The sequence below is a fragment of the Schistosoma mansoni genome, chromosome W (assembly GCF_000237925.1).
Source record: "Schistosoma mansoni strain Puerto Rico chromosome W, complete genome".
Taxonomy (NCBI): domain Eukaryota; kingdom Metazoa; phylum Platyhelminthes; class Trematoda; order Strigeidida; family Schistosomatidae; genus Schistosoma; species Schistosoma mansoni.
Genome location: NC_031502.1, coordinates 28,275,862 through 28,290,710, shown reverse-complemented (window position 1 = coordinate 28,290,710; position 14,849 = coordinate 28,275,862). Strand labels below are relative to the sequence as shown.

Sequence of the window (14,849 nt, the reverse complement as noted above, 5' to 3'; positions counted from 1 at the left end):
AGTCCCTAGAAAAACTTTAATGTGGCGAGTTCAGAATGATCAAAACAATTGCAGGATGCTAGTTTGTCATCTAATTAGCGACCAAGTCACAATTTGTCATCAAATGATGAAACAAGTTCATCAACACTAAAGACTATTCCGAACAGTGATCTAGAACTATTTCAAATAGACACACTAGAATGTATTTGTTAACATTAGACCGTAAGACAGATGTCAAAATTTGGTTTTTGAATACAAATTACTTTCTGAGAAGTATAATCCGATTATTGTAAGAGTATTATTTCTTACACAATTTTACATAACTGTACATAACATGTAACTTCACTATAAAAGAATCTATTTTTTTGTAACATTAGTGCATAAAAAGATTAATGTTAGTGTTTGGTCACATAAGGGATCATTCGGCCACACATATCATTGCATTTCATTCATTATTTGGTAATGTATCTATTTATTTGGCAATCTGTAGCAATTTTCATAACAAATAGAAACTAAGAACACTATTTGTGTACCTTATTTTCTGAACACTAAGCACATAACACAACAAAATGATTTGATCATATGAGTATGAATCATTTCATTACATTGTTATTCTAGTAGTTTCAGAAATCTATAGTCAATTAGATTAATTTCATACGAACTTTCGTAGGTTTATGTAACTTGTTTCAGTTTTATAAAACGTCTTTTCATCTACTCGAACCTTTCTATTCATACAAAAACTCAAGAAATGTTAGGATACCACAAAAAAAGAAACAAGCATTTGTCTCCCTAAAATTTTATTAATACAAGGAGAGCTGAACCGCAATTCCAAGGACTTAATCAGCAGCAACTTAATATACAAGCCTACGACCGAATTCTGGAAATTGATGAGTCGTCAATAATTATCAAATATGATTATACATTACGCTCCATAGTCTGTGTGAATAACAGGTGAGTTGAATTTGTACACTTTCAAAGCTAACTAGTACTCGAAAAGCGATATTAATCGCATATATATACATTACGGCTGAAGCTAGCACAATCAATAAGACAAAGAATAAGACGGAGACTGGCAGTAGATTATTTTTAAGTAGACAAATGATTGGTACTTTGTACACATATTTATATGAAAAAGAAATTAAGATCATATGAGCAGTTGTGTTGTTGGGAAACCGAATATTTCCATACCTGAAAAGTAAAGACAAATTGACGATAAATAGGGAACGCAAATTACTGACTGAAAGAAGGTTGAAATTAATAAATTTCAAAAAATAGATACTCTATTTTAAGATTTACTTGAAATATTGTCAGTAAGTTGAACAGAATAATGATAGGAAAAATAGACAGATAAACTTGAGAGTAACTGTATGAGAAAGATTTGATTAGTAAACTGGCTTCTGTGTACAGTACTCTGCCTAATTATAGCAGTAATATTATTCAATACCGGAACACGAAGTCCCGTAGGAGATCATCAGTTCGTTTGCTGTTAGTGAGAACATTTGCAAGAAAGTATTGGAAACAAAATTGTCAAGGAGACAGTTGAAAAGATGAAAATGAATAGGACAATAACGAGTGTAAAATCTGTAACAAAAAAATAGATGTATCTAGGACTTAAACATTTCTTCTGTACCAAATAACAAACACCATAAATATGAATAATTATTGTATGCCGACCCAAAATGAAGAGTATAAACTTGCTTTCCAAAAGTGCGTACTGTGGGCTGATATATTAAATTCAGATTCACTGTATTTTACAGTGAATGCAGTAACTTTGTACTGCCGAAACAAGATGAATAAAATAACATGTTACTATTGTTAAGTCAATCATCAGAAAATAGATTTGATTTGAAAGTCATTAAATTCACTTACCAAATGATAAAATTACCTGTCTGAAATCTCACTTGTGAACTAAGGATTATAAGTGCAAACCGAAGACAGGTTAACACTTAATACAGGAAAGTGTACAAATCTAATGGTGACTTTTATGATGAGAATGTTTCGAATGACTGGACTTCGCAAAATAATGTTTTGGTGACCGAACATTTTTAATGTGGTCTGCTGAGGATCGACTGAATCGAGAGAATCCTACTTTTTGGTTCCCATGATTAGAACTTGAAGATTCTGAAGAAGCTGTTGACGAACCACGAAAATCTCTTTTACGACTGCGATGCGAATGCCGTGAATTTGTTCTCCTTTTATGTGAATGTTTGGAACGCGAACGAGAAATTGTGACGGCCATATCCGTTTCTTTTTCATTTTTATAGCGTTTAGATTTCTGATGAATGCTGGAGGAATAAGAATGCTTTTCATGATTCTTTTCTTGTGCAGTTTGAAATTTCCCATTTCCAGTGACAATTTTATTATCTGGAAGGTAAAACAAATTACAAGGACTTCGAAAAACGAAGAACCAGTATATATCGACCGTAACTATTGTGAATATGAATTTTCACTGTTTCTTTGCTTTCCTATTTCATTAGTTGATATGAACGGAAAAAACGTAGTCTACTGATTACACTCAAGGTAGGGAAATAGAAATTTGTAGGAAAGTTGGCTACACGTATCTACTAGAAATCATACGGAATAAAAATAATGTGACATACAGCTGTATTTGAAGCTCATTCTTACAAAATCAATATAGGAAAAAGTTATGTAACATAAATATATATTGACAGTATCTTTATATGTCATGAGTTTTTGCCAAATACATATTTCATTGAAACAACCAGTAGACAACATACACACTGAGAGACAAACTGATGTTCACCCTAATTACTCTCCAATTTATGTGATGATAACAAGAAGTAAATTAGTCTCGATGAATAAAAGGTGTTTCACTTTGGCACTGCATAGTGTGCAATTATTTTAAACAAGTGAATTCCTAAATCAGTGATTGGAGTATTGATAGCATTAAGTATTAACATCAAAGTACTACAATTTAGGAGGACTGAATCTACTGAATTCACGAAAACACAGCAAGCCTGTGCTAAGTGACAATTTGAAAGAAAAGATGAATAGACTAAAGCATTGGTTAAGCTGTAGAATGAAATGTCGATGAAATTATTAGAAAAGCTGTCTAAAAATATGCAGAGTACTCTAAATGCTCCCAGAATTCATTGAACATTAAAAGGCCAGAAAAACCTATACTCAACGATCATAGTGATTGACTTAGTTGATCACTACATCAAGTTATTAGATTTTTATTGGACAGAATGTTAAACTACGCAAAACAATCCTAGGAAGAAAAAAAAGGCCCACTTGAAATCATTTTTATCGCACCCACGACCCACGATAGCTGATTAACACTTGAATTTGAAGCATAGGAATGAGAGGCATGATTTCCCAGATAATAAAAATCACAGATGTATAATTATAAATAAAACTGACTGAGACAATGTTTTTCAAAGATTTCACTCATTACCAAAATGAAGGGAGACAGTAGTGCGATATATATAAACAATCGAACATGTTATGTAACGACATCATGAATTAAGGTTCGACAGACAAGGATATCACCATCAGCTAAGTGTTGGAGTTATAGGAGAGATGATCAATTGTATGAGATTTACATGAACATCCATGGTCCAACGATTTTCATCAACGGTTTCTAAGATTCGCAGACGAGTATAAAAAGTTACCTCATTAATTAAATAAACTTACTTTCATTACTAGGACTATTCTGTGATGTATAGTCATGTTTTACATCATCAGGAACATCACCTGGTAGTATACCTGATAACTTATTTGTGGGTAGTTTACTTTCCAACACGTTTTGCTCAGATTCTGACTCACTTTCACTATTATAAGAGACCAAACCTGTGAAAAAGTGGTAAAATAATATGAGTTAATGAATTTCCTTTATGAAAATTGATAATTAAAAATAAAATATATTATCAAGAGCAGTCTTTGTTTAATAGTCCTTTCACTGTAATCAATGCTATGGAGATAGTGATTTGATAAGTGACATAACTATTTGATTAGCTCCCTCATAACACAAAAGATAAAACAGAGAAGAGTTTTTAGACTAACAGAACAATAAACACCATTACACCATTGATTTCAAACTAAAATTCAGAAGTCCCACGCAAGAAAATAATTCCAAACAAACTATGCTGAGTTAGTGATATATTAGGGCGAGTAGTGTGAAAATACAACTTATGAAACTATTATAAAGAGGATTACTATGCGTATATTTACTGTACGTTTAATAGACTCTTGGATTATTGTATTTTTACGTTCTCCTATTTCTAAGCTTTCGTTTGACTGACTGTTCCATATTTATCACTATTTATTTCCTTAATACTCCGGTTTCGTATCACTTATGACTAATTTAGGCATACATTGAAGTTCTCTAATCGTGTTACCGTGTTGTCAAGCATTTGAGGTATATCATTCTATGAGATTTGGGTCATGATTGAATAAAATACAATACAGAACCGATCTGCTTCTTGCCTTTATTTTCTGGTTGGATAATAGGTTAGTAGGAGCTCAAGAACCAGTAGGTGTTCTTGCTTATTCCTCATTAATCGGTGTTAGTGGGTCACCGATCTTACTGTGGGGACATGAGGGAAACAGTTGTTTGAACCAGAGAGAGATTATATAATAGTTCTTCCAGAATTACAGCATGATCATATGAGTCCCAGCATAAAACATCATTCATCTAATTTCTCCAGTTATATCAGTCAGATATGGATGTAAATAGGTAATACTTTAGATAGTTCGAATTACTGACAATATTGTCATTTTGAAACTGTTACAAATCTGAGAACCAAGCTAGATATCATTTAGCACGTTACAAGTTGAACAATGTTACATAAAGCAGAACACGTAGCTTTGAGTAGTAAACGAGGATTTGTAGCTTTTCACATAGAACATAAATCGACATAGCTGAGAAAGGTGCGGATGCATGAATTATTTATCATTTTCATACATCGATCTCTATTACTTCTTTAAACTCCTATTAAGATCATTTTTACTTAGATCTTCACCAGTATGAATACACTAAATTTCATTTCTCCACTTTTTATTAGCTTTCGAAGTTACGGTGAGTAGTTTAATAACTTGAATCGATACGCAATCATACCATGTAGTACATCATGCGTGTATTAGTTACAGCAGTCTCTTCATGTAAACAAAAGTCCATGTGCCAATATAAAGTAAACGTGGTATATGAATTATTAGCACACTACATAATCATCAAAAAACTTAGTTGAAGCTTAAGTGTCAAACGTCCTTTTTTGTATTGAAAAGGATTTGAGAGTTAAGCCTTCACACTGATTACTCTAAATAAAATGTTTGTTAAGTAGCGCTTAAGAAACTTTGACAAAAAAACAACTGAAATAAAAGCTAAACATTTGTATTCCCAAGTACTGCTAGTAAAAGTTACAGTAAAATACAAAATTTCATGCGACGAATCACTGAGATAAATAACAGCTCAATTCAACCGTTAGAAAGTTTTACTTAGTCAATAATTGGGACAAGACAATCAAGTTATGTTTAAATATAAAAAATCAAACTACAGTTACGCAAAGAAAGAAACAAATGCTGTCTAGTTACCTAGAATTGGGGATTTTATCTCGACAGATGGAGAGTCTTCTGATGGTAGAACATGTGATTTCCCTGAAACCGCTTCTGTCATTACTTCTTCTACTATGCCGTCAATAAGTTCGGTCGTAACAGCCAGCAGAGCCTCCGTCAGCGTGCGGGTAATAAAACGAGCCTGTAAAACAGAATGAAATTTACTGATTGTTCGGATTTATGAAGTTTTGTTTTGGAAAGAATATTAGATTGTCAACAGATATTACTCACGGCTAACATTCTTTACTTAAAAACCTAGGCATACTTAATCACCAGGATAGCACAGGTTTATTGTTTGAGAAATAATGGTATTTATTTGGCAGCTCAAACCTTTAGAGATGCAGAGCAGCTGTATTCTGTGGATCGACAGTTGTGAGCTTAGAGTAAAAACCACCGCTATCATAGAAACGATAATACCAGCACAAACAACACCTTGCTTCTAACGTCGCAGTGTTTGATAGCGATTCACAGATTACCGACAAATTATCAATCCCATGTCTGACTGGTCGTAAGTACTGATCGGTTAGTGTCGACATTGTTGTCCAATGTGTCGATCGCAAAAACGTTTTCGACTATGAAACAACGATGGAGGTTTGATTCTCACGAGTAGTATCAGCAAATGTGTATTCCTGATGAGTAACTAGATTTAGGGCTTTCTGATGATCACATTTAATGAAATCACCACAATGATCAAATGAACCATTACAAACATTTCAATGAAAAAAGTTTGCTTACAGAACATAAGTGAATACAATACTCAAGACCAAGCTGGATAAAATCAAAATAGCTATAAATGCCAACTTATTGATGTGTGGGCAAAGAATGACAATGATTGGTTGTCTTGATGAGTCAGACATTATAGAGTATGACAGGTGTTATATGTGTTATATATATCCCCCTATCCTTATTATGTATTGACTGTTTCTTGTGTCGGATTTTGGTGTGGAAATATATTGACGTTCTAGTCAGGCTAATCTTGTATTCTTGATCTGAGTTGTGTTGAAGTCCTGTAAAATATACACTGGGTAGGAATCTAGTGTAGATATTCATCTAAGGTACATTAACGTCCCATATGCGTGTAAAAAGTGAAAGGACTGTTATAACAAGAAACCCAAGAGTTATAACAAGTATCCTAACGTTTATAACAATTGGAGACAATGATCAAAACGAATCTACGCTTATATATTCAGTTAAATTGAATTTTGTAACAACAAAATGGATGATCTGAAAACCTTATAGCAACAGCAAAATTCTCTAATCGAATTATTAGTCAAAAATATGTCAACAACCTCAAGAACAAATGTGTCTAATTCCACTATGACTCCGGATTCTATTGCAAATTCTATAACTGAATTTAGATTTGATCCAGAAAGTGGAGTTACTTTTGAGGCGTGGTTTAGAGGCCATGAGGATATGTTTATTGATGATTGTAAAGAGTGGGACAAAGGCTCAAAACTGAGATTATTGCTACGGAAGCTTGGAGTGTCCTGAACATGGGAATTTCCCAAAGACGCCAACCGACATAACCTTCAGAGAAACAGTAGAATGCCTGACACATATTTGGAGAACGATCATCAATTTTTCACACCAGATACCAGTGTCTTCAACTTGTAAAGAAAGCACAAGACGACTATGTGACGTATGCAAGCATCATGAACCGGGAATGTGAGCGGTCCCGTTTACAAAAAATGTCCTCAGATAAGTTCAAATGCATTATTTTTGTCTGTGGATTACAATCTTCAGTATATGCAGATATTAGAACACGGATTCTAGCGAGAATCGAACAAGATCCTAACATCGTTCTGCAATCAGTATCTGAAGAGTGTCAAAGAACGGTTAATTTGAAGCATGACACGAATCTCGTAGAAAGGAACAGTGAACACGTGGGAGTTAATGCTTTACATAAATCTTTTAATGGAAATAAAGATTCGTACTCCCAGCGAATCCCAAATCAAGTGAAACACAAAACGTCTTGTGGGCGATGTGGTAAGTGTCCTTCCGCTAGTTTGTTACTTTAAAAAACGAGTATGCTTTTAATGTGGGAAATATGGTCATGCTCAAGTATGTCGTACCTGTACCTGTTCACTGACTGAGTTTTTAACTGCTTGTTTAGGTTGATAAAAAAGCCGATCAGCACAAACAATTACTACTAGGTTAGAAAAAGATATCTTAATAAGTGTATTATGAAAGTCTTAAGCTCAGTAATTTATTAGTTAATGTTGACCTTCGATATTTGAAGTAAGAAATACCACGAAAACCAAAAAATATTTATTTGCGTTTAGGAAAATATATTGGATACAATATTTTCTTACCGTTTCAGTCCTTTGTTCTTCGTCCGATAATGATGTGAACAACTCACGAAATTCTTGAAGGGATAGCAGATGTGTAGGCTGTTGTGCACCAGTCCGAATACGGTAGTTCCAACATTCGCAAAACCAAATACATATCAAACATGTGGCAGAGAATGAGTGTGAGGTAGCATCAACTTCAATAAAGTCATATTTAATGACAATATGCGTCAACTGTTCAAAGCGCTAGACAATACAAGAGTTAATCTTTGGAAAGTTCAGCTAGCTTTATCTGATACTTTCCACAAAAATTCCCTTTTAAAATCTCATAAACTAAAAAGCTTTAAATTGCTTCAAATCCTACTCTTCCCAATACAATGAAGCGATTTGATGAAAGTGTCAAACGAATGTATTAATGGAATATCGGGGACTTTTGGTTCAAATGTAGAATATAGCTACGAGAAGTCAAATCACCATACAGTAGCTTGACGACTAAGCACTGAAATTTGCTTACAAGCTTCAATGAGCTTACCGTTAATGATGCAGGAATGTTGGGTAAAATACTTTGAGAACTATTTGTAGTTAGTTGTTTTACCGCAGTTTCAGGGTTTGAGATTTCCTCTAATTCCGTAGGAGGTTGACTTCGAGATGAAAACGGGGACTGGAGGTCACCAACAGGATTACTTGAGATATCAAAAGGGCTTTCCTGTTCCTTGACATCACCATCTAATTCTTCATTATTGTTCAATAGAGATTTTATTGTTTGGACATCAGTTTTAGCTTCATCCTCCATAACGATATCACCTTCATCATCCCTTTTAGCATCAGGAGCAGCCCCTAAAACTTAAGATAGTAATAAAGCCATTAGGTAATTTTAACCTCACGTATTGAACATTACTTATGATTTTGAAGGAATTTAGTAACATATTTAGAGAATACATAGTAAACGAGCCGATTAGTGTTTTCTAAAGCATTTTAACACCAGTTGTCTCGTGGTATAAAGAAACATGACAAAAAGATGCACGCTATCCTTGAACTGAACTAAATGGTACCTAACACTGGTCGAAATAATCATGCTTATTGCAGTACTCTGAATAATTTACCTTGAACGGCCCAAGATAAGATGATCCTCACTAATAAGCAGAGGACAACACCTAGGAAATAACTGGTTGGATGCTTTGAAATCAGTACTGAACAATTGGAAAACTTCGAACATTATAGTGAACAGTCCTTGGAAGGTTAACTCAAAATAGGAGTAGTACAAATTCTTCATGGTTGTGTAGTACCGGTCTAGAAATTATAAATTCCGTAGATAAATTAGATCAAATGCAGTACATTAAACGAACTCAAGGTTCATTCAATGTTACTTGGGATTTATAATGACCTCGTTGAAATTGTCCCAAGTACACAGCCACTACGAGAGAATTGTTCAGTCATACACAGTAAACGGTCGCCTGAACCATATTGAAAGGAGTTCAAAGGATGACATGAGGGTTGTATCATATCACGGGTTTTTAATGTAGCTGAATGTAGTACGAAAAGCACATAAAACTGTCTACTCAACATAAAGTTCTTGGGGGACTAAAAGTCACAAATAGTTCATGGTTAACTGGACAATCAACAGCATATCACACAAATATTGCTACTACTTTTCAAGGGGAAACTCCTAAAGAGAGTTTTCGGTAGGATTAAACTATACTGCCGACCTTTGAACGAATCTTAAATGACCTTGAGAAATATTAGCCAATCAGAAGACAGTTAGTATGCAGTAAAAATATATTATACAAAACCAAAGAATTAAAGTGGAAACACTTCTTTTACACGGGTCAAAAACTTCTCAAGGTCAGATATAGGTTCAGAAGTTCTAGAATCATAGTGCACAACGTACAGGAACACATCCATATGGCTCCATAGTAGTCGACCTCTGAAACCATGATGTCTCAAAGATTCTTTTAGCCTCGACCACATAGCTTCAATAATGTTAGTATATTGGTATGATTTACGGGTTAGGGTTAGAGTTAAGGTTTAGGTGTAGGGTTATGGGTGAGACTATAAGTTATGGACAACCTTTGAGCGACGCTAGAGTGACTCTGAGAGTGTCAACATAATAACTAAGACCAAATGAGGGTTATAAACCTGTGTGGAGAATTCAAATTATGATTTACAGTTCATGATTAAGGCTAGGAATTATACTTAGGGTTTTCATCACGAACTGACATCAGCTTTAATGCCAAAACTCTATTTATCCAAATGGATAATTGAATTTCGCGCGAAAATCTTATGATCACTTCTATTGTAGACGCTAAATTATCACGTCTTTCCTAAAATCCGCTGTAAACCGACCGTACGTAAGCACCGAACTTAGAGCCATGACCTTGAAAACCCGCGAAAGCTTCTGATTGGCTCGGCAGTATAGTTTAACCCTACCGAGTTTTCTTTAGTTATTTCTGTAAACAGTCATGAGTAATAAATATCAAATAAACCTATACTGGTGGACGAAGCAATTAACTTGAACTACACGGAAATGTCTAGTTCATTTTGCTGCTTAGACCCAGAATACATCGTAATAGTTATAGATAAATCAAGGTGCACATGAATAATCGAACCGCTAACTAATTTAACCTGCCAAGATAATGTAGGTTCGTATGAGGATGTAGACACATCGATAGGTAAAAGCTAATCCCTATGTAAACTCTACATACTACTAAGCATTCAAAAATTTGAGTATCATTACTGTAAGCACAACTAGACTAACCAGTAGCTCCAGATACAGCAGCCAATTCTTTAGCTTTTTTCTTTTCCAATTTTTCTAATTCATCACGAAGCCAAGCGGGGAGAGCACGAGGTTTGGTATTACCACCTCCGGTTTGTTCTGGTTCTAAACCCTTTGGAGGCCAAACTCCAGTGCTTGCAGCAGCTTCCTCTGGACAGGGTTTTAAATTGTAAAATAATGACCGAGAAAACGTGGATAATTAAAAAACTGGATTATCAAACTAAAGAATGAATCAGAAGTGATGGTATTTTGCTTCTATCAAATACAGATTTATTCATTTACTTACTGATTATGCAATCTTTTTTATTTAATTATAGTATCACCACTTATTGGTGCGACGTATTAATCTACTATCCAAATTGTACTAGAATGTCCTATAAATGTATAATTTATAAACCAAAAAGCCTGTCAGTTTCTATTGATTAAGAATCAGTTAGAATGAAGGGGACCTTAAAATCGTTGAACAGCATCACTTTTAAGTACAATAAAACTAAGATGAGGTCGGCTTGAATACCGTAACCAATCATACAGAAACATACGTTCTCTGTCTTTCCTAAGTTCTGAAATTCTTTTGTGTTATTTCACTAGTTTTTTGTAATAGTATCTTTGATGCTTAAACTATTCGATTACTACTAATACTGTACCTCTGCATTTCTGGGATTTGACCTAAAAATTTCGTTTTTCTGTGCTAATGGGGTATAGAACTTTGAAACGATATACAGACGTACCAGGTTCTACGTTACGACTGACCGACTTTAAATTATCAGAAAATGGAAAATATGGACTTATTTAGACTTTACCCGCAAACCCGAGAGTCGAGGATATTTGATTTTTAAAATAAATCAATCTCAACAACTTTTCTTATCTACTCAGAGTATATTCCAACAAACTGTATAGTATAACGAAGAAGTCCTAATCAAAAGATCAAACTGACAAAGTCAGTTGCGAAATAAGATCTTATAAAGGATATAAGTCTGTTAAGCAGTATGTTGCGACACTCAAATAAAACTTTACCCTAAGATTAGAAATCAATACATCAAAGACACCAAGTGTGAACAAAAAATAAAACTATGAGGGCACACCGAAAGCTGTCATTAGATGTTCCGGAACAGGCAGATGTGTGATACGACCCCTGGGCTTACACGAAGATTCAATAATGGGCGTTGGGATAAGTGAAATTGGTCTGGGATCATCCAGGGCTTTATTTGCAATAGCCGACGGAAATATTGCCGGGCTTGTGTGATCACTGTCGCTAGGCAGAATAGGACGAGTGTCTACATCTTTCCAATTTTCTTCCACACTACCAGACGGAACTGTAGGACTTTGTATTGTAATGCGGTAGTCGTGATCATGACATCCACGGAATTGTTTACTTTCAATCACCGGTGTATCTTCACTGAGAGGAATATATTTAGGCTCCTCCTGCACAAAAGTAAAGAGGAATGTTAGCTCTTTTTACTAACAATATTTACAAGCTATGAATTTCTAAGAATAATGTAATACGTCTGAATTTTTTTAGTCTCATCGCTCATAATGTGCTACAGTTAGACGGTCTACACTTGCACATGAATTATTTATTAAAAATTTAAAATACTGAAAATACATGTTTCTTAAGTAGTGGTTTCCTTGAACAAAAAAGTATCCAATTACTAACACCCACGCTTGAGCCTATGATTAACAAGATCCTCAAAATGAGCTTCAACATTCTTAATGATAAGAAAGTTTCAACCAACACCAGTATCCTGAGGGAACAAATGGCGTATGAACTTATCGTTGGTCACCGACTACCATGGGACTGCATCTCCTTACGATGCTCCACTGCCTTGTGGATCAGACTTTTGGGTCGAAGGCTCGGGGTTTGGCCCTCTAAGAAAACCACCTGCTTCAGTTTGGGCACCCATGCAGTATCATAGCTCTCACACAATTAAATAAAATGACAATTTTTTGTGTGGCGCATATATATCTGGTGTCCCCTTGTACCAATATTTGTGTTCAAATAAATAATAAATAAAATTCAGCCAACAAATAGTACTTATCGTATAAGATAGTGTGTCCACAGTACATTAGTTACAAATTGATAAAAGATATTACTAAAGATATCTTTTTAAAATTATACTGGTTGGATTCAATGAAATATTCAAGCATATAGGACATTTCTTAAAAATGAAATCCTTTGAAACCCATACACGAGTAAACCTCAAATAAACCGACAACTCTCACTTGATATTGATAACTTAGACGGTGAAGGTGCATATCGTCGAATTGCGCAGGTGGAGGGAAGCCATCTACGGGTTGGAAAGACTCGGGATTTCTAGGCCACATGTTACGATTATTCTGGCTAAAACGTGGATAGGGTTGGTTATAAGGATTAGTTGGTCTAGCAGCTGACGAGTTAAATGACCTTTCAAAAGAGTAAGAATGATGATAATCATAAACCTCTGAAGCATGAGAACAGTATTCGTTATTGCCTTGATCATTTTGAGTCCATCTCTTTTGATAGCGTGTAATTTGACCCGTATGACCACTCCCTACATTGCAATACTGTTCACCATAAGACTTACAATGCGAAACAGGATTGTTTGAATTTTCACTGGAAAGATAGTTGATTTGGTGATTATGCTCATAGTATTGAGATGAAGGACCTGGTTGGGGAATAGTATTACTATATCCCTGTGGAACTTGGTTATCATAAGAGTGACTTTCAGGTGCTGACCATTTGCTTTGTAAACTCGCTTGTGAAGGCCAAGCATTCTGGGAAGGTTCATGACTATTATAGGATGGCCAAGCACTTTGGGGAGGACCATGGTATCCAGGCGCTGTACACAAATTCTGTAAATATGCGTGACCGCCACTTGTAGACCACGAATTTTGCGAGACTCTGGAATTTTCGAATAAAGACCAAGAACTCTGTAGAGCTTCCTGATTTTCAGGTACTGGGCACATACTTTGTGAGGAGAGGGGCTTCTCTTGTGCACATATTAAAGAGTTATGGATCAATGGGTGGCTGGAGTCAACTTGAGATGCACTGAAAACTACGTTACTTGTACTTGACTGAACTTGAGTTGGTGGTATAAAAGAAATTGGTGGTGGTGGAGGTGGAGAAGGAGGGGGAGGAGGTGGGGGTGGAGGAGGTGGTGGGGGTGGCGCCACGTTGTTAGTGTAGTTACTTTGCAACTGGCTACTACGCTGATGTACCCACTGTCGAGCTAGGGCTCCCCAACCATCAGAATTATCTACTTTTTCCTCGACGGATGGTGGTGGTCCATGAATGAGTGATTTTGTCCAGGCGGCAGCGGAGAAATGGGGCCACATAGCTGGAAAAACAAAAGACATCAGTAGGTAACCGGATTAGTAGTTAATTTTAGCTATCGTTTGATTAAAAATTACAATACAACAAAGCATTTTAATAAAACTATGAATTTCAAACGTACATCAGTGGAGCTACAACGGGGATGACTTAGGCTTTATTATTTATTGTCCAAATGTAGCTATTACACTGACGTGTCGGTTAGGGCTACCTATCTAAGATGACTCAAATGACCTACACTAGCTAAGACTTTTGTTCCGTCCGGTGCTACCATGCCAGTTAAGTCAGTTGATAAACGGTATCGCTAGAAGCAGCAACTTAGTGTCTGGGAGCGAAGTCATACCGTTGACCGTACAAGTGCTTCGCTCGTATAACCAACGTCGGAAACGACAGTACCTATAAACAACAACTGTAATTCTTTAATTATTGTACTAATCTAATTGTTTTTATGTCTAAATAAAGTTTAAAGCTAAGTTGTCTTCGTTCTGGCTATAGCTTCCACATAGACTATAGGATCGCCAGTATCGCGTTTATAGTGCTAGTTGTATATCTGTAGGGCAAATTAAATCCTACAGGCGGCGGAATTGATACATGACACCAGTCCATGAAGTTACTGACCGTTGGACTGAGATATGAACTAACTGTAGACGGCATGGTTGGGATCAGTGTGAAATTCGAAACAAACTGTTAGGAACTTTGACATGGTTCAGAACTTTTGCAAAAACACAGGTGGATTCACTCCTCCCTTAAAACTCGAGTCTCGAAATCTCGATAAATTTTCTTCTTTCTATGCCTGATCTTTTCAATCACTACTCCCAGTACTCGCAATACGTTGATGCGGTATGGTAAAGCAAACAGATAATGATGTGTTTACTATGACGTCGTGTACGATCGACTTTTTATTTAACAATTCAGGCACATAAAATCT

The 14,849-nt window shown here is 35.5% G+C and overlaps 1 protein-coding gene across 1 annotated transcript; it reads right to left on the bottom strand.

Annotated features, from left to right (window-relative positions):
• Window positions 1–1,948: 1,948 nt before the first annotated feature.
• On the bottom strand, window positions 1,949–13,926 carry Smp_132900 (putative myo inositol monophosphatase; the record flags this gene model as incomplete). The annotated part of the gene is made up of 7 exons (XM_018789233.1): window positions 1,949–2,343; window positions 3,637–3,792; window positions 8,406–8,678; window positions 10,597–10,764; window positions 11,697–12,036; window positions 12,835–13,670; window positions 13,782–13,926. 7 exons carry the CDS (start codon window positions 13,924–13,926, stop codon window positions 1,949–1,951), a joined length of 2,313 nt encoding a protein of 770 aa, XP_018654696.1.
• Between the last annotated feature and the right edge of the window lie 923 nt (window positions 13,927–14,849).